Source organism: Ciconia boyciana, chromosome 6 (genome assembly GCF_034638445.1).
Source record: "Ciconia boyciana chromosome 6, ASM3463844v1, whole genome shotgun sequence".
Classification (NCBI taxonomy): domain Eukaryota; kingdom Metazoa; phylum Chordata; class Aves; order Ciconiiformes; family Ciconiidae; genus Ciconia; species Ciconia boyciana.
Genome location: NC_132939.1, coordinates 70,977,505 through 71,000,360, shown reverse-complemented (window position 1 = coordinate 71,000,360; position 22,856 = coordinate 70,977,505). Strand labels below are relative to the sequence as shown.

Here is a 22,856-nt window from a genome sequence, read left to right as displayed (position 1 = left end):
AGTGTAAGACAGCACAACGCAACAATGCCGGAAAAATTATGCTTATATTTGTATACATACAATAAGCAAGGCCCTGAGTATCACAATAGCTGGAATAAACTTTTTAGGCACTAATGCTTGTTCGAAAAATACACAGTATGCAGGACAACATTTATCTGTTAAGGCTACATCATTTAGTCTTCCAAAAATGTGGGTGAATTCTGTTTTATTATCTCCTTTGAATAGAGGAAATCTAGTAACTTTGAATTAAAAATGAAAATCCATTCATTAATGGCTTACAAAGTAGAGCCACAGATGGATTAAAAAAATACCTATTCCGATAACAGGAGTTAGGTAATCACACCTGATGTGATGCTTTCAAACTTTCTAAAATTATATATTGGAGTAATAGTTGCATTTCCTTAGCATTCACTGGTGTAACTAGTAAGTAAACTTTACTGTGTGTCAGTGAAAAAACACAATTCTTCGTGCCCGTGCTTGAGAGCCATGTACAGACGTTGGTACAATGTTCCATAGCCATAAAGTGTATCTTCAAACTCGAGATTAATTGGTTCTTTCTCAGCAGCAGAAGCTGTCTAACGTAAGTCAAAATAAATACTATCTTGGAATTCACAGTTTTACATAAAACGACACTGAACACTTTGCTGCAGTTAGGATATCAGCACATTCAGATAATACCTTATTTTTATGTTTCAGTAACAAGAATGTTGCTATAACATACCCACAAGTAGCTGAGTCACAGAAGTATTTAGGTGAAGATTGCCTATGGAAAGAGATGTAAGATATAGCAAATGCTTTTTGCAATAGACGTTTAAAATGTAAAGTTTGTACAAACTGGTACTTTATGGTGAGAGGATTTAACTACTTCCAATAGCTATTTGACATTTGTTGTGCCAAAGCATTAAAATAATTTCTATAACTGACAAAAGCAATTAAATTGCAGAAACTTCTTTAATTTGCCATAAAATCTTGTCAAAGGTGAAAATGGTTTTTATTTGCTCTTATAAAAATCTTGGGGGGGTGAGGGCAAAACAAAACCTGTTATTTAATGCCTCCCTGGGCCCTCTACTCAACTCAGTTTTTTAAAAAACTTTTTATTGTTTCCCATTAATTTGTCAGCTTTCACTTTAATACTGGCTGGCATTTCCAACAATCTGAGGAAATCTTAAAAATTAATAAAACCCAAAAGAAATAAAAATCAAACAGGAAACAATTCAACATATTGAAAAGAAAGTCTGGATGTTTTTCCCTGGCTATGATCCTGTATCTTGACCAAATGGGGAGGAATGAAAGACGTGACAGTTATCTTCATCACTGTGTTCTGTTAAGTAAGAAATACTTTGACGTGCATTTAAATTAGCACATCAGACAAAGTGGTTCCTAGCTGTGGCCACAACTGGCACAAGCATTTGTGCTGTCACCTGGCAAACCAGATCTGATAGCTTTCTGGTTGGAATAAGAAAGACCCCAAGCCCACAGTCTTTTTTGAGATTCCCTCCCATCAGTTTAACGTCCAATTAATTTGTGGCAATACAAATGTCTGTGCTGGACTAGTGCAGGGTATCTGAACAGCTAGGGATATCAGACATTCAGAAGAAGAAAGTGAGGATTGCTTTTTTTGCTTTTTTCCTCCCCACAAAGACTATCAGTTTGTTTGCATTAAAACTAATGCTTTTCTCTCTCTTTCCCCCGCTTTTCTCCCCCCTTTCTCTTTGCTGTCTCCCCCAGTAATCTCTGTGGGCAGCAACCACCAGAGAGCACCTTGGTCACCCTTAAGCACGGCCAGCCAGGGCCAGCCAGCACTCTCTTATCCTACTGCTCAGCAAGAGGTTTTAGGTTAAGCTTAAAGTCAGGTTTGTGCAGCAGAGCGCCTTGTGGAACCAGGAGGCTTAAAGTTCTTCAGACCTGTATGTTTATTCAGTCATAAATACTACATAAATCCATTTTGTTTGCCAATTAACACTACTGTAAGCTAGCAGACGGTGGCTCTGGTTGCCGTTTTGTATGTTGTAACTGAAGAACACAAAAGCTCTATTTAAAGCCTAAATCCCGTAATCAATAAATAACGCTGGTGATATACTTCATGAAATTTTATATAAGACAACATTTACTTCTGTTAAGATTAAACTCTACCATCGTATCTGTAAGGGGAGATGTTAAGAAGGGAATTTTGAGAGCAAAACTGTTTGCTACCCCGATTCTAAAGTGCAGTAGGTGCTCTTTAACTGTAGTACGTAGCAAAGCATGAGGGCTGCTTTCAGACTTCCTGACGCATGTCGAACTATGTGAGCTTGTCTTTCAGTCACAGCGTGCTAGACTAGCAGTTGTCTATTTGAAGAATTATCATATGGATGAAGGGTAAAAGAAACAAGCTGCAACATGGAAAATTCGATATTAGGAAGAAAAATTGTCACAGTGAGGGTGGTCAAATACTGAAACAGGGCCCAGAGGGGTTACGGACTCCTCATCCCTGGAGATGCTCAAAATCCAACTGTGGGAGGCCCTGAGCAGGCTGCTCGGCCAGCAGTGCTGGCCCTTCTCTTGGCAGAGGGCTGGACTGCCAGAGGTCACTTCTTGCTGAATTTTTTTCTGTGAAATATTTGTGTCATTTCTAACATTAATAGTGTGGTACTGCCAGCAGAGTGTAAAAAGTACTGAACAAGTTACTTCAGCTGCAGTGTTTTAACATTCAGCAAAGTTACAAGATGAAAGTGTTCAGAAAAACTGAAGAGTTAAGAATAACCACTTTCTATTTGGGAATGCCACGTGTAGTCATGGGATTACTATGAGTGTGTGACTAAGGACCTGTAACTTCGGCTATCAAGACTTTAAAGAGCATTAGGACTGTTCTGCCTTCTTGGTCGCTTCTCAAGGTTAGAAGTACTTCGGTTGAATGCTTTTTGAGGTAAGCGTTAAGAATCTCTGCTCCACAGATGATGACATTAAAAGCAGGCAGCATTGGCCTAGTCTTACTCCTTGGTTTAATCCCAGTGCTCTAACTCTGGTAGCTCTCTTCAGAAATTAAGACCTGAACATTATTCTTCTGAAGCGTAGCCTGCATGTGTGAGGTGGTTTTGATGTGTGTCCCACTGAAAGCCCCAACAGGGTCTTTGTGTAGCTGGTGCAGTGCTAGGTGCCCAGGGCAGGGGCTCCAGGGTCTCCCCTAGGACCGTCCCAGGCCACAAGCAGCCTAGAGGTGCTAGTAAGTGGACGAGGAGAGAGGTTTCTGTCTCCCTTATCTTGTAAAAAAAGATAAGGTGAACTAACATTTAAAGTGCTAAAAATCTCCATAAAAACTGTAAAAGTTGACATAGGAAACTGTGTATGTTTCAGGTGTTACCTCTGTTTAGTAAGTTGGAGCGATTGCCTTGCTAAACTGGCTAAAAGCCACATTTCTAAAATCTTTGGGGGGTTGACATCTGGTCTCACGTGATTCACCTGTAAGATTCTGCCAGTAAATCAGACCTGGTGCTTGTGACAAGCATCAGAAAGGGGAGGCTATGGTCTTTGAAGGAACCATATCTCATTGTGTCGATTGGCAGCAGCTGGATTTGTATATCCTGCGATGATGAATGTATCCTGCAAACATAACTCGGGACTCTCCAGAATTTCTGCCAACAGGTTTATTTCTCTCATTATAGAGTCTTCATTGGTGATTCCTCTGAAGCTCCTGTAACAATCAACTTCATATCAAGTTCTTTTTAAAATCCACAGTTTTTCCAGAGCCTAGAAATGCCTCCTTCTAAATTATTTAGTCATGTTTCACAAGTGTTACTACCCGACTGTGACTGATCTCAAATACATAAGTTTTTTCTTAACATTTTCAGTGATATGTCAGATGCTTTGTTCCCAGCGACACAGAATAGTCTGTGTTTGGAGATGCTATTGTATCTCACATTTATAGATGCATCATTTTCCCAAGTAAGTTGGTAATCATAATTTCCTGAATATCTCAGTCTCATAAAGCAGCCAGCTTTTAACAATTACTAAAAATCAAGTTTTACTATTTGCTAGCTTTTAGAACTTGATTTGAAAGATGTAACATGCCCAAATTGAAAACTGCATCTTTTTACGGTTTTTACTAGAACAAAATTAAAATGTTTCTTACCTACTATAAACAATAGTAGAAGGCCATTCTTCAATGATTATGTCAGAGTCAAAAGGATGAGGTGGCTCATCCTGCAGCACTTCAGGCAGGTAGTACGCTACTGTCACTGACTGCGTCATCTCCGATTGAGATTCATTTGTATGGACTATGGTCACGATGGGTATTGTTATCCCCAAGTACAGTCCTGAGGAGACATACGTGACTTTTTAGAAAATGCAAAAGAAGGTCTGCATACTGTGCTTGACTTCTGAACTCATACTGAAAAATATACAGTGAGTACCGCAGAGCAGTTCCGTTACGAAAAGGAATTCAGTAGAATGTTTTAGAAAATGGGGTTGTATATTCCAAGTTGGATGTAGCATTTATTATGCCTTTTAGTTTGTGTGTGTGTGTAGATACATGCATGTATATCTAAAACCTACATGTGCAAATATGTGTATGTGTGTCTAAAATGTAGTATGCGGTGAGCTCTCCTATCTTCATGTAGGGCAAGGAGTGTGACTTAACTTCTTTCCCCCTCTTAAGAGGGTTGTGTTTATCTTGTAAACTGACCTTGTGTCATGTTTTAAATATTTGGGAACAAAGAAGGTAGGCAAGGTAAGGGGGCTGCAAATTCATTTAGGATTTGTTGTTGTCAAAAATGTTGCTATATTTTTGCAATGCTATAGGAAAAGGTTGACTGTTTTGACTGGTGCAGGTAGCAATGATGACTAGGAGTGGGAACTTTGCTTCTGTACACAGTTGGGAAACAAAACTGCACTGTTCTGGAGCCAAAATTTAACACTAAACCATGTTAAAGTGTTAAAAGAGTAGGGAGAGGGGGGAAAATACCTGATTAAGGAAAAGCTTTCGTGGTCAATGTTTTTAGTTTCTTGGAAAGCAAATTAAGGGTTGACTTGATTACAACACACATACTATTACAGAACAAAACTCTGGGCACTGCAAAACTTTTTAATCAACTGGAGAATGGAAAAAAATGAGAACTGATGGCTGGAAGTTGAAACCAGATTAAATTGGGTTGGAAATGAGTTGCACATTTTTCATGCAGGCACAAGCTATCAAGGACATGGTGGACTTGCCATTATTTTAAAGTATTTGAGTTAAAGCTGGATTATCTTTCTGGAAAATGTGCTTCAACCACACAAATTTTTGATGTCCATTCAGACATACACAATTTAAGTATCGTAAACTAAAACGAAGGAGGCAAAACATTATGGTCTCCTTTGACATTACACTCTGAATAGGTTCTTGGAATAGGTGATTTCAGTACTGCTGTGAAGACTAAACCACTGCAGTTCTGTAGCAGAAGCCTAATTTATAGCTGACAGCCTACAAAAATAGCCAGTGTCGATTCCCAGGCAGCTGTAATGGTCACAGTGCCCCTGGAAACAGCGATGGCTTCCCGCAGATGTTCTCGCGTGTATGCAGAGGAGCAGCACTTTGGTTTAGACTCTGCTGGAAAGGCTGTGTTACAGGAAAATGTCCCTGTAGAGAGGGTGGTGTATTTGGAAAAAGCTAATACAGGTATCTCCCCAGTTAGGAGGAGCTAGCGCGTAAATATAATGTTTTAACTTTAATGCGGAATTGTGGTACCAATTACCTGAGGAATTCTGCTCACAAATGTACCTCATAAGCTTCATGAATCCTAGGCATATGCTCTGTTCGTACTGTTTTTCTTTCATTTTTATACAAGCCCATTTGGCTTTTCCATACTGACGTTTTTCATAAAGCAGATCTCCAAGCTGCAAACACAGTAAGATAATAATTTTGTATTTAATCATTAAGTTAATCACCAAAAAACCCCGAGCAAACAAATAAAAGTCAAGCAATATTTCAGTGCTTTACTTACAGCATCAATAAATCAACTTCTCTAGGTGTATGACCAGGAGAATGGCAAGCATGAGGAATTATGTTAAGTCCCAGTGTCAGCTACACTGGAAGCGCATTCTGTTTAATACTCAGTTCACATGCGCTTCATTTCAAGGTCCAAGCTGGTATATAATAAGTAGATAGATAACCAAAACCAGTGCAGTGTGTGCATCTTACTTGAGTACAAGAATAATTGCATCTTTTTTCAGCTGTCAGTGAAATGATCTTGAAAAGAACATGTGAATTTCAATCCTTCCTCATATAAATCAAGAAGGGATATGCTGCTGATCTGGGACCAAAATTTATTTCAGCAGCCTTCTAGGTAGTTCTCCTTTTAAAATAAGGAACTGTCATCCTTTGGACTTGCAGTATTAAAATTTTCGTTGCAATTAACACTGAATAACCTTATTTTTTATCTGCAGTTATTACAGTAGTACTGAGAAATTGCTTTCAGGCACTTAATTACAGCATAAATAGTCAGGAGTCCCACACTGTTTAGATGAAGTACACTCAATCAAATTGTGATATTTATGAATTTGAATTATAAAGATCTCTTTAAAAGAAATGTGACAAAAACTCTTCACCAATGGTTAGAAAAGATTTTCTTGATTTGTCATGTCTTTAAGGTTAGACAGGTTTGTACGTTTCCTCAGCTGTAAACAATTTGCTGGACATCAATTTCAATTTTTCGTTAGAGGATAAGGTGGTTTTGATACGAGGGATTTGCAAATTGCTGCTTTGTTTGACAATGACCCACAATACAAAAGTACATGTTTGGTTTTAAGTTCAGATATTAATCTCTTTCAAGTATTCTTTGCTAAGGTTTTGTTAACATGATTGTGTCAAGAAGCAAATACATTGATTTAAATGAAGAAAATAGGCATTTTTATTTCAAATGTCAAAATACGAGAGGTTTTTGTTAAATTAATTATAAAATGTCACAAAGACTGTAATTCCTGGCCATCTTCTGACATTCCTGCTGGTTTCTACCTTACAAAAAAGAAAAATTCACACATGTAAAAGTGGTGAGATGTTAAAAATGAAATGCAGTTGTCCAGTTACAATGCTTTGCACTTACGATGCTAAAAATCCTAAATGGTTAAAATACTGTTATTAAAGAAACATGGTTTTGGAAGCTAGGTATGAATACTGAAAACACTGTTAAAACCTCATCTGGGAAGGGAGACGGTACCTTTTCTTTGCGCTGGATCAGCGTAAAGGGGATGGTCTGTCTCTCCTGGGGACTGTTATTTCTAGTCAGCTGCTGAATTGGCTCTGCCATGTCTGCAACGAAAGAACACATCTCCAGTGTTAGAGGCGAAGCTGCAGAAATAAGTCTGGGGACCTTGTTTTTGTAACACGGTTAGTTTGCTCTTCAGTAGTGATAGGAAAGGTTAACGGACTTCTGTCTCTACTGTCAGGAACAGATTTCATGCTCCTGCTCCTCATACACTGCAGTTATACAAGCACCTATGGCAATCTGGTGGCAGTGCCCAGTGTTCTGGCTCCCTGCAGATGTTGCCAATTCTAGCAACTCTTTCAGCGTTGGATTAATGTGTATCCACATGAAGAAGTAAATGGCATTGGCCACTCTTGTTCACAGTTTCAAGGAAATACTACTGTGGAAACATTGTCATTTCCAGAGATGTTTTATGCATAATATTTTACTTTAGCGTTTGATACGAGGCACATTTCAGTGCTACTCATTAGTCAGGGCATACGTTGGGTGCGAGGCCCGCGTTGTCACTCGGAAGCCGCGGTGCCTGAGCTGCGGGTGCAGTGCAGGCAGGCTGGGGCGCTGGGCGAGTGTCGGGCTTCGCGCTGCGGTTGCTGCTACCCAGCTACCACGCCACTTTTCTCTGTGGTTTGCTGCTAGTTGCAGTCTGTGGGAGTGTTATCACTGAAAGTGATGGAGCGCACGTTCCAGCTGCGATGCTGTGGTGATCCACCTCTGCATAGGTAAAGTGGAGCTCTGGGTCTTAAGTGAATTGCATAACTTTGTTTTGTTTTTTTAATGCAAGCCCTTCTAGCTCCCTCACAGGAAGAGAGGATTTCAAAATAAAAGGCAAACAATGTTTTCATTAAGAAGCAGAAGAGAAGGAGAACTTTTGTTTGTAGCTTTAGAAGGAGACTTCACAGAACAGGACACACAGTGGGCTGTATCAGCAAGATTGCAGCCACCGGTCAAGGGAGGCGACCGTCCCGGTCGGTGCTCGTGAAGCTGCATTTCGCACGCTGTGCCTGGTTTGGGGCTTCACGGTACAGCAATGGCATTGATGAACTTGAGATACTTTGGGGGAGGGCCGCCCGGCTGGTGAGGGCAGGGTGAAGCGCAGAAGGGGCTGGGAGAACCCGATGTGCTCCGGCTGGAGGGGAGAAAGTGAAGGTGGGCTGCGGAGGTGGGATCGAAGTGCAGTCTCCACTACATAGCGGAAGGATGTGGAGAAGACTGAGACTCTTTTGAGGTACACAGTGATAGGGTGAGAGGCAGCAGACATGAGTTGCCACATAGAAAATTCTGATTAGGTATTAAAAAAAAAAAAAAAAATCACAGTGTGAGTGATTAACAACTCTGGGCCCCTGCCCCAGTGGTTATGGAGCCTCCGTCCTTGGGAAAATGTAGAAGTCAGCTGGATGAGGCCCTGAGCAACCTGAAAGTTAGCAACCTAGCTTTGAAACTAGCCCTGCTTTTAACAAGGGGTTAGATTACAGTTCTCCAGGGGCTCCTTACACCCTAAATTATTACACAGTTATGTATTGGTTAATTCTACATACTGTACCTATTTAGTGTAAATAGATGTTTACACTTTCTTTAAAAGAAAAGTGCTGAAATTATAGATAAGGGAGGAGAAAAGTGTCCAGTTAAGTTAAAGAAATGTAAGTTGAGGAAACTTAGAAGTCGTCAAGGTACAGTTCTTCAGTGGAGTATATCTTAAGAGGAGGTGATTCTTTAACAAAGAAATTGGAACATAGATTTGTGTCAATTTAACACAATTTCTTTTTGTTGCATAGTAGTTTTATAGGTATGTGCTGTCGGATTAGATACCAAGTACATTATACAGAAAGTTTTATTTCAGTTTGGAAGGGCAGAAGACTGTTGACTTAGAGTGAATATTAACATTCTAGCAAAATGGAAACATAACTTATATAAAGGTGGGAGTGGAGCAAAGCAAGCTTCGTAATGTGTGTTCTGTTTGTCAGGTTCCATTACACCTGGCAGAAAGAAATACAGCAGTTCAATGTTCTCAAATAGTCATAGGTACCATGAAGCACTAGTAAAGATTAAATGGAGCATACCAACTTTATTTGACTAATAGGGACACCATGTGTTTTACATGCTTCTTATGTTTGCCATTGTCTGTTGTCTTGCTCCGAAGGGCAAGACAGGCTCAGAGAACAGTCGAACATGCGCCATCATTTCTGGTCTGAGCTCTCACATTTTGGTGGCGGGTCATTATGTGAAGGAGAGCGTTAATACTTAACTGTTGTTGAAGAACTCTAAGCACCTGCATGCTCGCTTACCAACACTGAGATCTAACTGGAATGCACCGTGACTTTTTGAATGATTCCCACATTTTGTAAGAATTTAAATAGTGAACCTATCCTCTGTTTCTAGATGTAGTGACACTAGCAGTCATCCAGTCTGTATTAATCATTACATTTCCCTGCCAAGCTCAAATGGATAGAAGGAGCAAATATATTATACTTGCATATATGATACTAGCATGTTCTAGTACTTCTGTTCTCCTACAGTTTTGTCACGTAAACAGGGTTAGATTAGATGTTTTTGCAGCTATGGTTGCCTTGACATCAATTCTAGCTGCAGTTCATAAATGAATTCTGCTTAGAAGTTGATCCCTAACAGACAGGCTTGGAAACTCTGGATATAAGGTTAGTCTTAGGAATGGAAAGCCTCTCCTTCAAAATAGTTAGTCCCTTGCCTTTCAAAGTTGAGGTCATGTAGGCATTTGTGTACTTTGACAGAGGATTAGAAACTTAATTTTTATGTACAGTGTTTGAAAGTCTGGATGTGAATTTCTGCCATACTACCTCATGGCATATATCAGACGTGCATGAAGAGGACTAAAGTTTCAACTGAAATAAGAGCACTTCTCTTGGGTGTTTTAAGTGCTTCAGTATCTTAAGTGGAAAAGGCAGGACGGTTGGGGAAGGGAGTATTATCTGTGTTGCAGAGAAGAGGAGAATTAAGATGCAGAGAATTAACTTGGCCTAGGTCACTTAGTAAATCTGTAGCTGAGCTGGGAATCAAACCTACATCTCCTGGCATCCAGCGCAGGGGTTTCAGCTTTAAGACTATTTGGAATAGTAAAGAGCCTTTTAATAAAGGGGAGAAAGCTACACTTCAGCTAATTTTAAACATTTTTTAAAAAATTTCATTGGAAACATTTAAAATCTAAGTAATAACTGACATGTAAAATTGATCTCTTTGGAGGCCAAGAGAAAAATAAAAGTAGGTTAGGCTTCAGCACTGAATTTTCCACAGAGTACTCAAGAATTAGGAAACATTTTAGGACTCTAGAAATGTTAACTCTATTTTTCAATTCCTTTACTGATAACCATGTGTTTGGTGGGGTTTTTTTCTTCCATATTAATGCATAGGGCAGGGATTACAACTAATTAAAGTCCTTTCAGGAGTTTTATTCTTCAGTTCATGAATCCATGCCTGTCAGGCATGACAGTATAACATTTGTATTATAAATATCTTAACCTGGACAATACTTAGATGATACTGCCCAAAAGCAGGTGAGTTGCTTGACATGTCATCTGTCACTCCAAGCTTGCAAACTTGAATACTGGTGTGATAAAACAAGGCAGATGAGTTGTAGCAGTGTAGCTAGGTAAAAGCTTGGTTTAATTAAATTTCAAAATTGTGATTACAGTTGCTACTGTAGGTAGGGATTGTGAAAGAGGCAAATCTTTACAAAGGGATTTATATAGATAAGGCACATTTGACAAGACTTGTACACAGCAGCAAGATTGAACAGTATTTAAATTGTTTCATGTCTCAATTTGTGTCTGATCGGACCTGCTGGGAGTGTCACTGAAGTGGGGTGTACTTGTCAGCTGTGCCCTTAAATAATGTACATGCACACATAACTTTGTCATTCTGGACTAGAGGAGAGGGCCTTTGTAATGCTGGGAACCAATACCTTCATGCTGAAACGAACCACTGGACACATACCTTGGAGCGAGTAATCGGGAAACGGCTCTGGGAGGTGTTTGTGAGCACCATCTTGGAAGCAGGCTCAGTGCTGGGCTGGGGCAGGCCTCAGCGTGAGGCTGCGTCGCTGGGATGACCCAGCGATGGAGACTAGTCCTGCCCTGCACGCTTCCTTCAGCCGACAGGTCTTACAGCTGTGCAGCAGCCCCTGTACCTGCAGAGCCGTGCTGCCGCTCCCGTGAGGTAGCCTCGGCAGGGGAGGTACGTGGGAATTGATGGAAAACCACCTGCAATTCCAGATCTAAACTTTGATCTGGGGCCTGGGTACTTGACCTCAGAGCATGCTGCTTTGTACACTGAGTATCTTTACACAACTTTATGCTTTAGCAAGTAGATGGTTTTGACGGGTAGCAACTTTCCTGAGCTTGCTTGTTAATGAATGTACTTATATTGAAATTAGAATTGAGAAATTTAGAAGTAACTCCTGTAGCATGTTTTCTGCTTCCACTGGGAGTAGATAAAATGGAGTTTTCAAGCCAAGAAAGTTAGATTGTACCTTTCTGCACCTTTAATTTTCTTTCACCTTTTTGTTGCAAGGTTTGGCATAGGCCGGTCAGTCAGTCTAGAGGATTAAGATCTCATTAACAGTGATAAATTGAAATGCCAGCCATATAAATTTCTGTTGTTCACATCTCTCAAAATCTTAGATTTGTTTAGAATGCTTACAGCATTCCTGTTACCCTTGAAAGGTGCTAACAAAAGCTACAAAGCAAGTCATCTTTTTGAAAGGCATATTGTCACCACAGAACAACACAGGTGTCAGAACTATTGATGAAAGGGATGGTAATGTTCTTGTTTTGCAGACTTTACCACCGGACTATAGGGAATAGACGTTCTGTGGTTAGGGTCTCGCATGCTCTGCCTGCACAGTTACCAGGCTGGCAGTCAGGAGTCACCAAGTGCAGTCCCTGTATGTTCTTACGGCATGGCTTCAGCGACAGCAGCTGCTTGGACGGGGCACACCAGTCAAGAGAGGCGGTCTGCTCCCTACTGACAGGGGGGATTTCTCCCAGGAAGTCATCCGGGGTTTCCTCTGTGCATTCCCCGAGGCTCAAGTATGCTTTAGCTGACTGGATACTAAACAGGGATATTAACAGTTAGCTTGAACTTTGGGTGCACTATGTAAACTAATCGGGCAAACCCTTGTAGGTGGTTCAGTTGTAGGTGGTTCAGTAAGTCATATTTCCTAGACTTGATATCCTGCCTAATACATCTTGGGAATTTCAATGCCTTGTTTCACTATGTATCAGAATACTGGATAATTTTGCAGGAAGGAATCTTGTTTTCTGCTGTACAAAGCTACTCTCAAGGAGCAACTTGGTGTGCGTGCGTTCACCCCTCCCTCGTGCGTGCCTCAATAGGGAGCCCCTCTCCTCTCCTCTCCTCTCCCCCTCCCTCTGCGCCCCGGTAGACTCGGAAGCCGTCAGATCTGGTGCACTGACCGTGGACGCAGACCCGTGGCTGCCGGAGTGCGCATTGAAATGATGGGATGGGGCTGCTGGCGCAGGGCGTCCAGAGACCCCTCCTAAGGGGACCGTGACAGCAAGGCAAGCGGAGAACTCTTTTCAGACTGACCTTGCTCTTCTCTTAGTACCTGACGGGGCGTTGGTTTTCGTTGTTAAAAACATTAGAGAGATAAGATGAGACTTCCAGGCGTGACTTGAAAAGGAGGTTGTACCCTCTTTGCTGTGTTGGAATATAGAAAAAGTTTTTAAGGAACAGTGATTTCATTTTGGTAGTGTCTAGTGCAGTCTGTTGTTCAAGGTTTTGCTGCTTCCCATCCTCTTAGAAGGCGATTTATCTGAACAGTAGAGATGTGAAAGGTCTCCCTCTACTCCTCTACGCAGGACAGTGCAGATGAGTTAAAGTTTCTGAATGAGCTAAGTTTGCAGTTACTCTCTGCTATGTGTTACGAGTTATCTGACCCGTTACGGTCTTTCAGAGTCTTCAGTCTTTCTTAAAATTTAAAATGAACAATTTCTTAATCAGGTAAGCCTAGCAGGCTTACTGTCAAAAAGCAAAGTCGATCCTTTTTCTTGTTTACTCTGTGCCATCTTTCAATTCAGCCATCTTTCTTTAAAGAACTAACCTTTTGGACAGGTACAGGAGATATTCTTAAGAAGAATGCTTTTGCAGGTAGTCAATTTAATACTTCATTAAGACTGAAAACTCCCATCAGGCCTTTTTAGTATAAATAGGCCAATCCACTACTACTACAGCCGCTTCTCGAAGTCAGAAAAAACCTTTCGACTCGCCCCGTGCAAAGCTTTAGCTCAGCCCTCCCGTCTGTCGGAAGCGCACAGACCTCCGGGGCCGCGTAGGGCCGTGCCCCGTGCCGCATCCCCGCACGGCTCCGTCAGCCCCAGCCCTTCTCCAGAGGCAGCGCCGGCCCTGCCAGCCCAGCCCCGCCGCCGGCCTCCTGCCCCTGCCGCCGGCGGGGCCCGGGCTCCTCCCGGCCCTGCCCCGCAGCCTCTCTAGGGAGACGGCGGGCTCCCAGCCCCGAGGACCGGCTCCCTCCGGGCTCCCAGCCCCGAGGACCGGCTCCCTCCGGGCTCCCTGGAGAAGGGAGAGCTTCGCAGGTGTCCGAGCCGGGCCGTGGCCCCGCAGGGCCCTGCCGGCACCGCGCCGGGCACCGCGCCGGTCCCCGCGTGAAACGCCTGCGGGGCTGCGCTGGGAGCTGGTCACCAGCGCCGGGACACGCGGAGCGGCCGAGAGGGACGCCGGGCAGCTGAGGGCCAGAAATGACCGGGAGGGCTGCGGTGCCGGCCGGTAAGCTCCGGAGTGCCGCCTCCCTCATCCCCTGAAGCCCAGCGGGCGGCGGTGGGCGTAAGCGGCTCAGCCCGGCCCCGGCGCTGCCCGCCCGCGGCCCGCCCCGGCCGGCTCTTACCCCGGGGCACGTCCACCTGGTGCCCCCTGCCCACGCTCTGCCAGTAGCTCAGCAGCCGCTCCTGCTCCTCGTCCTCCATGCGCTCGGCCTCCTCCTCCAGGCTGCTGCCGTTGCTGTGGTACGCCGAGTCGGGGCTCTCCTCCGCCATCCCGTCCAGGTCCTCCAGCGTGATCATCGCCGGGGCGCCCGGCTGTGGGGCGCCCGGCTCCGCGCCGCCCATGCGGCACCCGCCCGTCTCCATCGCGGCAGGCCGGGGAGCGGGCTGGGCGCGCTGCCGCCGCCGCGCCGCTTTATGAAGGGCTCGCCCGGCCCGGGGATTTGAGGGCGGGGGGGCGAGCGCCGGCACACGCAGGGGCGGCCCCCGCCTCTGCCCGCCCGCCCGCCGCCGGGGCCGGGCCGGGCGGGGGAGAGGGAGGGGGAGAGAGAGAAAGAGGGAGGGAGGGAGGGAGGGAGGGAGGGAGGTAGGTAGGTAGGTAGGTAGGTGCGCCAGCCGCCGGCCGGGGATAGGGCTGGCGGAGCGGAGCGGGCCTCCGGCCAGGTGGTGCCCACACCCGGCCAGCGATACTCTGCTAGCAGTCCTGATGCTCTCTAGCTTCACCCGGTGCTGTAGGATCCAGGCAGTACAGATCTTAAAGAAGTTAGTTTCGTATGTTTTTTCACTATTAGCTCATGCTCCCTTTCCTACCTGCTCTCGTCATCCCCTTCTTTCCCCACTGCTCTGCGTGTCCTGTTAGTCCTTCTTTACTGTGACTTTCTTTTAATATTTTCAAACCATGCTTGAAAGATAGGTCTTTCATTTTATTCAGGAGTGTCTGCGAGGTCATTCCCAGCTGGCTCCAGTTAGGAGTGCAAAAGCCATGGGTCCTTTTGTTACTGAAAGCCCAGCTTTGGAAGTTGACGGCTGCATAATTTTGCCATTGCTGAGGCAAGCCTTTATCAGAAAGAGGTAGATGAGCAGACCTGTTATGGGGATGGCTATAACAATTAAAGCAGGATCTGAATTTGAATCAGGGCTTCCGTGTGGAGCGTATGGTTCTATTTGTAGTTGTCTTTCATTCCAACTTTAATGTGAAATAAGTGTTGTGGTCCTTTTTGTGCAGGCAGGAAAGGGGAACCTCTGGCCTTTTAGAATTTTAGAATAACAGGAGAATAGTCCTCTCCCGTGCACTGTTGAGATACTTGCAGGAGGAGACCACAGGTTAGGGATGTAACTGTTGGCTCTGTGATGTGATGCTTAATCCCTGTCGTCGTGTCCCCCCCGCTTTTTTTTTTCCTGATCAGTATCTTTCTCCCAGGCTCAGCTCTGGTTACCTAACCCCAGGGGCTGATCTTGGTGTGACAAGGAAGTATTAATTGCCTTAAAAGCCAGAGAGGTGCAAGTCCTGACTGTGTACTTCTGACCCTACAGACTGAACTCCTGCTGTTCCTATAAAGTGTTTCTTCTTTTTACGGTTGGACTCGATGATCTTAAAGGTCTTTTCCAACCTGTATGATTCTGTGATTCTGTCAGCCAAAGCTGACCAGCCAAGGACTGTTGTTTCTTGGAGAATTTGCAAATGGGGGAACCACTGCCAGTGGGAATGTCCTGACAGAACGGTTCTTTCCTGGTCAATTTAGCACGTGGGTTTTTTTGCAAAAAGTGGAATGCAGTGGTTGCAGTGAGGCAGATAGTTCCACTGTGAGGATGTCTGGCCTCTTAGTTGTGGGCAATGTATCTGCACCACAGACTCTTCTCTGATCTGAAATTCACTGAGAAGGCAAATCCTTGACAAATGTTGGAGATGATGCTTGCTTAAGTGTTTGGTTGTCTGATGATTTGATTTCATGGTCAACTACCTAGTGTACAGAATCACAAGATTCTCTGAAAATGTGCTGAAGTGGACTGTATTTTTTGGCAGTTATCGGATTTTCCTCGCAGAGGTACTGTTGAACTTTCTTCGTGGGGCAGCTGCATTGCTGTGGGTAGGTACCTTGAAGTAAGGCACAATGTGAATCAATCCACATCACAGGTAGTGTCTTAAATTACATTTTAGTGCAGTGCAAACCCTGACTGTGGTTTTGTGGGTAAGGAATTTTCCACGTAATTTTGGAAGTTGGATTATTACTACCAAGTGAAGGCATCCTGGCTCTTGAAGATTTCTCCCAGGAAACCATTATTCTTGAGAAGAGCTGACTTCTTGAGGCAATGTGTAGAGGCTCTTCCTCTGCCTATCCTGCATAAATAATTCTGACACTTTCTCACAGAAAACAATCGCAACTCTTTTGTTCAAGCCTTAATTATGAGAATAAATAGCTGCTTAAATGAAATTATTTCTGTTTAGAGGATTGCTCAGCATCATTGCTGGAGATGGAAAAAAACAAAAACAAACCAAAAACCCAACAACCAGAAAAATTGTGTAAAATCACAGCCAAATTTCTCTATTTGTGAGAAATGCCACAGAGTATTAACTGGCTACCAGTGAGAAAGAGGCTGGTAGGAGTTTGAGATCCTATTTTAAAGATCCACCTGCACAGATTACTGCGTGTCTGTTTGATTTGGTTTTGGTTTGTGATGTGCTTAGTAATTACATACAAAGGGCTACATTTGATGGAGTACTGAAGATGTATCATGGTCTGTGTCTAGATGCTGCTGTCAGCTCAGACTAATAGAGTACCTGACTGTTACTGGAGTTGAACAAAGCTGACTTTTGTTGCATTTGTGTTTTTTTTCCCCCAACTTGTTAATTTTGTGTGTGACTGCCAGCTAATAAACTCTTGAGAGAATATGGTTTTGGTAGTGCTGTATTCTTGGTGCTTTCCTGGCAGGTTACATCTCTGAATACGAAAGAAAAACAAATATTCAGCCTTGCAAATTGAGGATATGAAAAATCCTCAGTAGGATGCTTCTTTCTGTCTTGTGGCAAAGTGATGACATTTACTGAACGGCAGATTGATATAGAAAAGCCACTTATTTCTTATAACCTCTCAAGTAAAAGAGTAAAAATGTTCACGGTGAAATTAGTTGAAAAGTAAAAACTGTAGGCCTTCTTTTTTTCGTAACTTTTAAGAAATGAAAAATGCTGTGATAGGAGAAAACCAAGATGTTAGAAGAGGACAAACTAATGGATCTTTTCGGTGAGTACTAGCTTCCAGGGAAGAACAGTATGTGTTCAATGTGTAACAGATCCCTGGAGGATGGGAAGGCTGTGAAGTGTCTGAATGGGTTAATATAAACTTGACAAAAAAACTTTCAGAGGCGCAAAGATCATTACTGGGTTGATTGGTGTTGGTTTTGGAGAATTATAAGCAGCTTACAAACACTGTACTCTGTTCTGACCCTGTTGCTTTGTTTTCAGTATCGGAAAGGTGAGAAAATGTCGGTAGAAAGCTTACACAAAACAGCACTTTTCTCCCTCGTGTTTACAGTTTGTTTGCCTTTGTCATGACTCCGCAGTTTTACAGGGAGAATAGCTAAAAGTGAGCGCTAGTCATAGCTCCAAATGCCTTTCTCAGCTGCCTTCTCTGTCATAAACCCACTTTTTTTTCTGTTAATAACTGTCCTCCTTCCCTTCTTTGATGTACTACACTATGATTTGAGAGGCTTCATCAAATGTTACAATAAACTGTTCTCAATCTGTACATAAACTTTATGGACTCAAATATGTGCCTGAAAAGTCTCTTTGCAGTCAGGTAAAGGATATCCATAAGCTGCCCTAGCTCATCCGTGAGACGTGCTCCTACAGCCATGGGGCTGGCTCGTTCTCTGATTGCTGCTGGGCTCCGCGACTCCGGGTACTTTCTTTTTTGGTGGAGTCTCAAGACTCTCTCACTCAACCTGGAGTTACGGTTGGCAAAGACTAAATATGGTTTGTTCCTGGGACTTCCTCCTGGAAGTTACTTTCAGGAATGTTAGGGTATCGCACTGACACTTCTCAAGGTAGCACACTTTGTGAAACCTAAGCCTTTCTAGGTTCAGTCCTAGAACAAAGCAATGAATGCTCTAGGTCTTCATCTAACCTTCACTGGGGCTGCTCTTCCTGGAGCTGTAGAAGGCCATGGTTGCTTTCTTGCCTTCCTGCAAAATCTGTTTGTTCTCCCCTAGGACAGTATGATCACAACTCTATTGTGAAGACTTGCAATAAATACACCTTCTGAGCTGGCTTTCCAGCTATGGATGGTGGGGCCAGAGCCTGGAAGAAGTCTCCTCTTTCCCTTTCTTGTCTCCCTTCACTCCCTTTGTTGAAAATTTGAAGATCTGGAGCAGAGAGCGGGAGCAGCGTGATGTCCCTGTGGTGCACGGCCACAACAAAACCCTGGATTTGTGTTCTGGAGCTGCTCGTGTTACTTCCCTGCTCCTGGTTTTAGTGGTCCCTTGTTAAGGCAGACCGCTGTGGCAGTGGGGCACGTTAACGTTCCCGCACAGCTGTGGGTGTGATGTTACCTCACCGACACGCAATGTCGTCTCATTTTCTCGCACACCAATTCTGCGTCTGCCCCAGCATGTTTGGAAGGGGTCTGTGGCACATTGCGCATTGAAAATGCTGGAGCTGGGTGAGTTGGGAGAGCAGGAGAAAGAGATGAAGGGAAATGGCAGCTCTGTTGAAGTGCAGCGTGGCTATATAGAGCCGGTCAGGTCTGTCAGTCGTGGCTGGGAACGCAGTGTAGAGCTTCCTGGCACTTCACCTTTCCCGTGGGTAGAAGTGGGCCTTCTCAGTCTTTGGTTCGTGAAGATACAGGCTGCTTAGTGGCTGCTTTCTCTCAATCGCCTCCTTCTCTGCTCTGAAAGAAATGCAATAGAAACATTTATGTGGGGGAGATTTGTTGTTTTCCTTTGGTAAAGAATGCTTGCAAATCTGCAGTAAAATAATTAGGCCTGGTTGTTTGTTTAGAGCCCTTGTTTTTTATTGTGGCAAGAGAAAACAGATTAATAGCAGTTTTTAGAGAGATGAAGCTGAAACAATTTGCTTTCCTTTGCCAGTCCTGCTTATGATACAGATGCTAGTCCTCAGCTAACGTTGTAGCTCCAGACAGCAGGTCCTAAGCTAATCTCGGGGACAAGCTTCAAAAAATCAGCGTGACTTGCTGGGGAAGATACTTTGTTCAGCAAAAACCTTTATGTTGTTGGCAAGTTTAGTGCAGTATGGGATAACTTTACCAGTTGTCTTTTATATATTGGTAGTAAATCTGTTAGCTTTTTGAAATCAATTTAGTGAGGTAGAAAAAGCCATGAGTCCTAGTAAGCAATTAATTTAAATTAATTCTACAGTTCCGTTTATAAATGGGTAACATAAAACTTAAATGTTTTGGAAAGATTGAGGAGACTTTCCAGAAGTATTATCTTTTTAATTAAAAATAAAGGTACGGAGGCAAGATAAATGTAATCACTCTCAGTAGTGCTGCTTTCTCTATCTCTTCTAAGTAGGTTATGTTTACTGTTCCTTATTAGTTTCGAAGCTCCAGGTGACTGGATCCTGCTGTCTTTCATAATAGTCTTCCTCGGTTTGTTTTTGCTGAAGGGGATTAAATCAGACAGGGGTGTACATGGAGCAAACAGTGACAATATAATTTTCTTACATGTTATGAACTAGGTCAAAGGGATGAAACATAAAAGCACATGTAATGGAAATTTCTTTTTTTGAAAAGCTATGCAACAAGTATAGGAAAGAATAAACCAGTGCTGAAATAATATACTTATGTGGGCATTACTTTAATTAAAACATTGATTTATTTTCTAGAGAAATATGTTTGTGTTCAGAGACTGACTCCATTTCCACTACTTGAGACATAGTTTAGGCTTGATCTTCAGCATTTCAAGTGTCCTTGTGTCCAACTGTTTAGGGTTTGATGGGAGGGTAAAGTGCTATTTCAGGGGTATCCCATTAAAATAAAAAGAACTGAGTTGTCCCTTGCATTGTCAACTTTTTTTTTTTTAATACCTTTTTTTATAAGCTGGCACAGACATTTCTGCCTCTCTCCTTTAAGTGACTTGTCAGATACAGGCCAGATTTAAAAACAACATAACAATAACAAACAAGGACAAAGTTTTGAATTTTAAACTCATAAAACTAAACCAAATATGAGAAATTAATTTCTTGGGCATTTAGACTTCCAAGTGGCTTGGTGAATGTTTTTGACTGTATTTTAGGAAAAGATTGTTTGATTTCCCTTTTTTTTTTCTTTCTTCCCCCCTCCTCCTTTCCTCTGGAAATTCCTAGCAATATTGTAGTTTCCAACTTGTGTTTGCATGTTGTCAGTGGTGTTGGTGGTTCATTTGGTCTAATTAATCCATTAGTCTTAATTAGCAGGAGTGCTGCTGGATGGAGTCTCTTGACTGTGCTTTGCTTTGCCTGGGGAGCCGCGTGAGGCCGGGACGCAGGCTCCCTGTAGGGAGAGGCAAGCTGAAGCTGGGGCTCGGAGGTGCCTGAGGCTCTTTGGCCGCAGATGGGTGCTCGGTCTGCGCAGCTGGTCTGACATAACTCCCCCGGGAGACGCGGAGCGGGCAGTGCTCCTCTGCACCGTCCTGCCTTCGGAGCTGCTGCCAGCAGCCTCCCGGCTGCTCCTGCGGGCATCGCCCGTTTCCCCTTCCAGCCCGAGTGGATGAGCCCAGCTGGGTTCGTCTGAGCAAAAGCAGCAAGCTGCCCGAGACGTGGTATCCCAGTCTGAAGGCCCAGAGTAGGGAAGAGGAGCAACCTAAGATGCACCAGAGCATTCAGAATTTAGGCTTCGTTTCTATTATTTCTCAGCAGCCTTTATCTGTCATAATCGGCTTAGCCTGCTGACTCTAGCGAGCCGTTTTTGAAAGTCCGGCAGGCACGGAGCGGGCAGCGTGGAAATTCCCCAGCACATTGTTTCCTCAGTTTGGCTGGTGCTTTCACAAGTGTTCATTTCATTCACTCTTCCAAAGTTCTCTTTGCATTTTTGATTCTTTGGGGGATTAATGCTGCTGTAGTTGACGATGGCAATTATTCCCACCCCTTTTCTCAGGATTTGCCACTTAGTGCCACGTAGGCACTGTGCGTAGAGTGGGAAGCTAAAGAAGTACCAAACTATAAAAATAATCAAAGCAAGCAGAGAGAAGAGGTTAAACTAAGCTGCCACTGCATTGACTGGGTATGAGTAGAGTGTGGTTGTTCATCATATTTGGGCATCCTAACGGGCTCTAAAAACCCAGCGTAGACTAAACACATGAAGAAGACAAATGGAGTGTTGTTACTTAGTGTATAAACATGCATTGCACTTTTACAGTTGACTTTCTTTTCCTGTTAGGGCATTTTGTCTTCGCAAGCTGAAGGCATACTTAGATCAGTATTGTTTGAGGCCTGAAAGTTAGACCTGTTTTTATTGGTTCAGCTGGACTTGATTTTCAGTGGGCTGGGAGAACAGCAATAAAGGGATTAGGCATTTGTTATGCTGTAGCCTTCTTAGTGCAGTTCAGCTGAACTGGTGTTAAAATGCCCAGAAAACTTGGGAAATGCTGTATGCATGTAAGCAGCTATCAGGAGCTATCTGCTGTCAAACTAAGTCAGGATGGCCTTTGGAGAAGCTCGTTATTGTGCGCTAAGATGTTTTTGGTGCTACTAGCCAAGTGGGCCAACAGATTGTAAGTAATTTTTGTAGAGCAAATCTGATTACTCCAATTATTACAGAGTTAGCGCTCATGCAAAACTAAGTCTATGAAAAAAATCCTGACCACCTAAGGCTGAGAAACAAAGAGGAAAAACAGGATTAAGATGAATTAGTGCAGGTCAGTTCCCTTATTCCACTGATGTGGAAAGAAGGTACATGTTATGTATAAAAACTAACTGTCTTTCGGTGCAGCTTCCGAAGGAAATGGGGCACGCTGCTGTGCCGGGCCCTTCTGCTGGGCGCTCATTCCTCTCTGCTCATGTCTCCCGGCTCCCATCCCTTCCACACAAAACATTCTAACCTGTTGGCTAGTCCTCCGCCTGCGGTAATTTAGACTTCTCAAAGATGGATACAAGTTTTCCTGAGACTGAAACACCATTGAAGTTAGGGTTACCAGTAAGAGAGGGAGCTGCAGAGCGAGTTCGGCAGCTGGCTACCTGTCCTGTTTTATTTCCTCTCTCCTCGGTCAGTACTTGTGCGATTACAAAAGCACAGTGTGTGTTTCCACTTCTCAGTTATTTGATGGATATGGGGTTGTCTTGGGGGCAGGAGGGTGTTTGCCTGTAGGATGGAGGGCACAAATCCCTAGGGAACCAAGTTGTAAAAATTCTGCTGGTCTTAGAAAAAAATTTGAAAATTAGCCTAGAAACATCCTGATAGCAGAGAACCTTACGGTGAGGCAGAGCACCAGGTTGTCATCTGGCACAGTAACAGATTATTCAGAAATCAGTACAGTCTGTTTTGAAAAATTCTGTGTTTCAAATAAAATAGATGAGCTGCTTGTGTTCTGTTGTGTAAGATCTGTAAAAATAAAACTACTTTAAAGGGCTAAATATACATACCTTCACATCTCTTGTATACTTCTGTGTTTTGTTTGCAGGTGCTAGAAACATTTGCTGGACGCCTAATTAAAGTAGGAGTTTTAGCAAGGCGGGACATTCCCAGCCTTACAAAGTACCAGATAATTCTAGCAAGAGATCAATATAGAAAAAACCCATCTTCACAAAATGCGGTAAATGTCTTTATTTCACGTTATTAAAGTAGTGAATAAATAGTAATACTCTGTAATGAACAAAGTTTCCTGATACGCTTTAAGTTAGGTTTCCTTTGTAACATTCTATATTTAGCCCTGGAATAAAATATGC

At 43.3% G+C, this 22,856-nt stretch overlaps 2 protein-coding genes across 3 annotated transcripts in view; one reads left to right on the top strand and one right to left on the bottom strand.

Moving 5' to 3' along the window:
• Window positions 1-22,856, top strand: part of FANCM (FA complementation group M) — an 80,935-nt gene that overhangs the window by 6,338 nt on the left and 51,741 nt on the right. For both annotated transcript variants that reach the window (XM_072865763.1, XM_072865761.1), the window contains one exon: window positions 22,592-22,723. In XM_072865763.1, the coding sequence (XP_072721864.1) occupies window positions 22,592-22,723 (132 nt within the window). The remainder of the gene's footprint in view (window positions 1-22,591; window positions 22,724-22,856) is intronic.
• LOC140653112 (heme-binding protein 2-like) lies at window positions 1,185-14,423 on the bottom strand. Its single transcript, XM_072864816.1, has 5 exons — window positions 14,107-14,423; window positions 7,170-7,261; window positions 5,709-5,850; window positions 4,109-4,292; window positions 1,185-3,670 (listed from the first exon to the last, which is right to left on the bottom strand). The coding sequence occupies exons 1-5, from the start codon at window positions 14,345-14,347 to the stop codon at window positions 3,499-3,501; spliced, it is 831 nt and encodes a 276-aa protein (XP_072720917.1). The 5' UTR covers window positions 14,348-14,423; the 3' UTR covers window positions 1,185-3,498.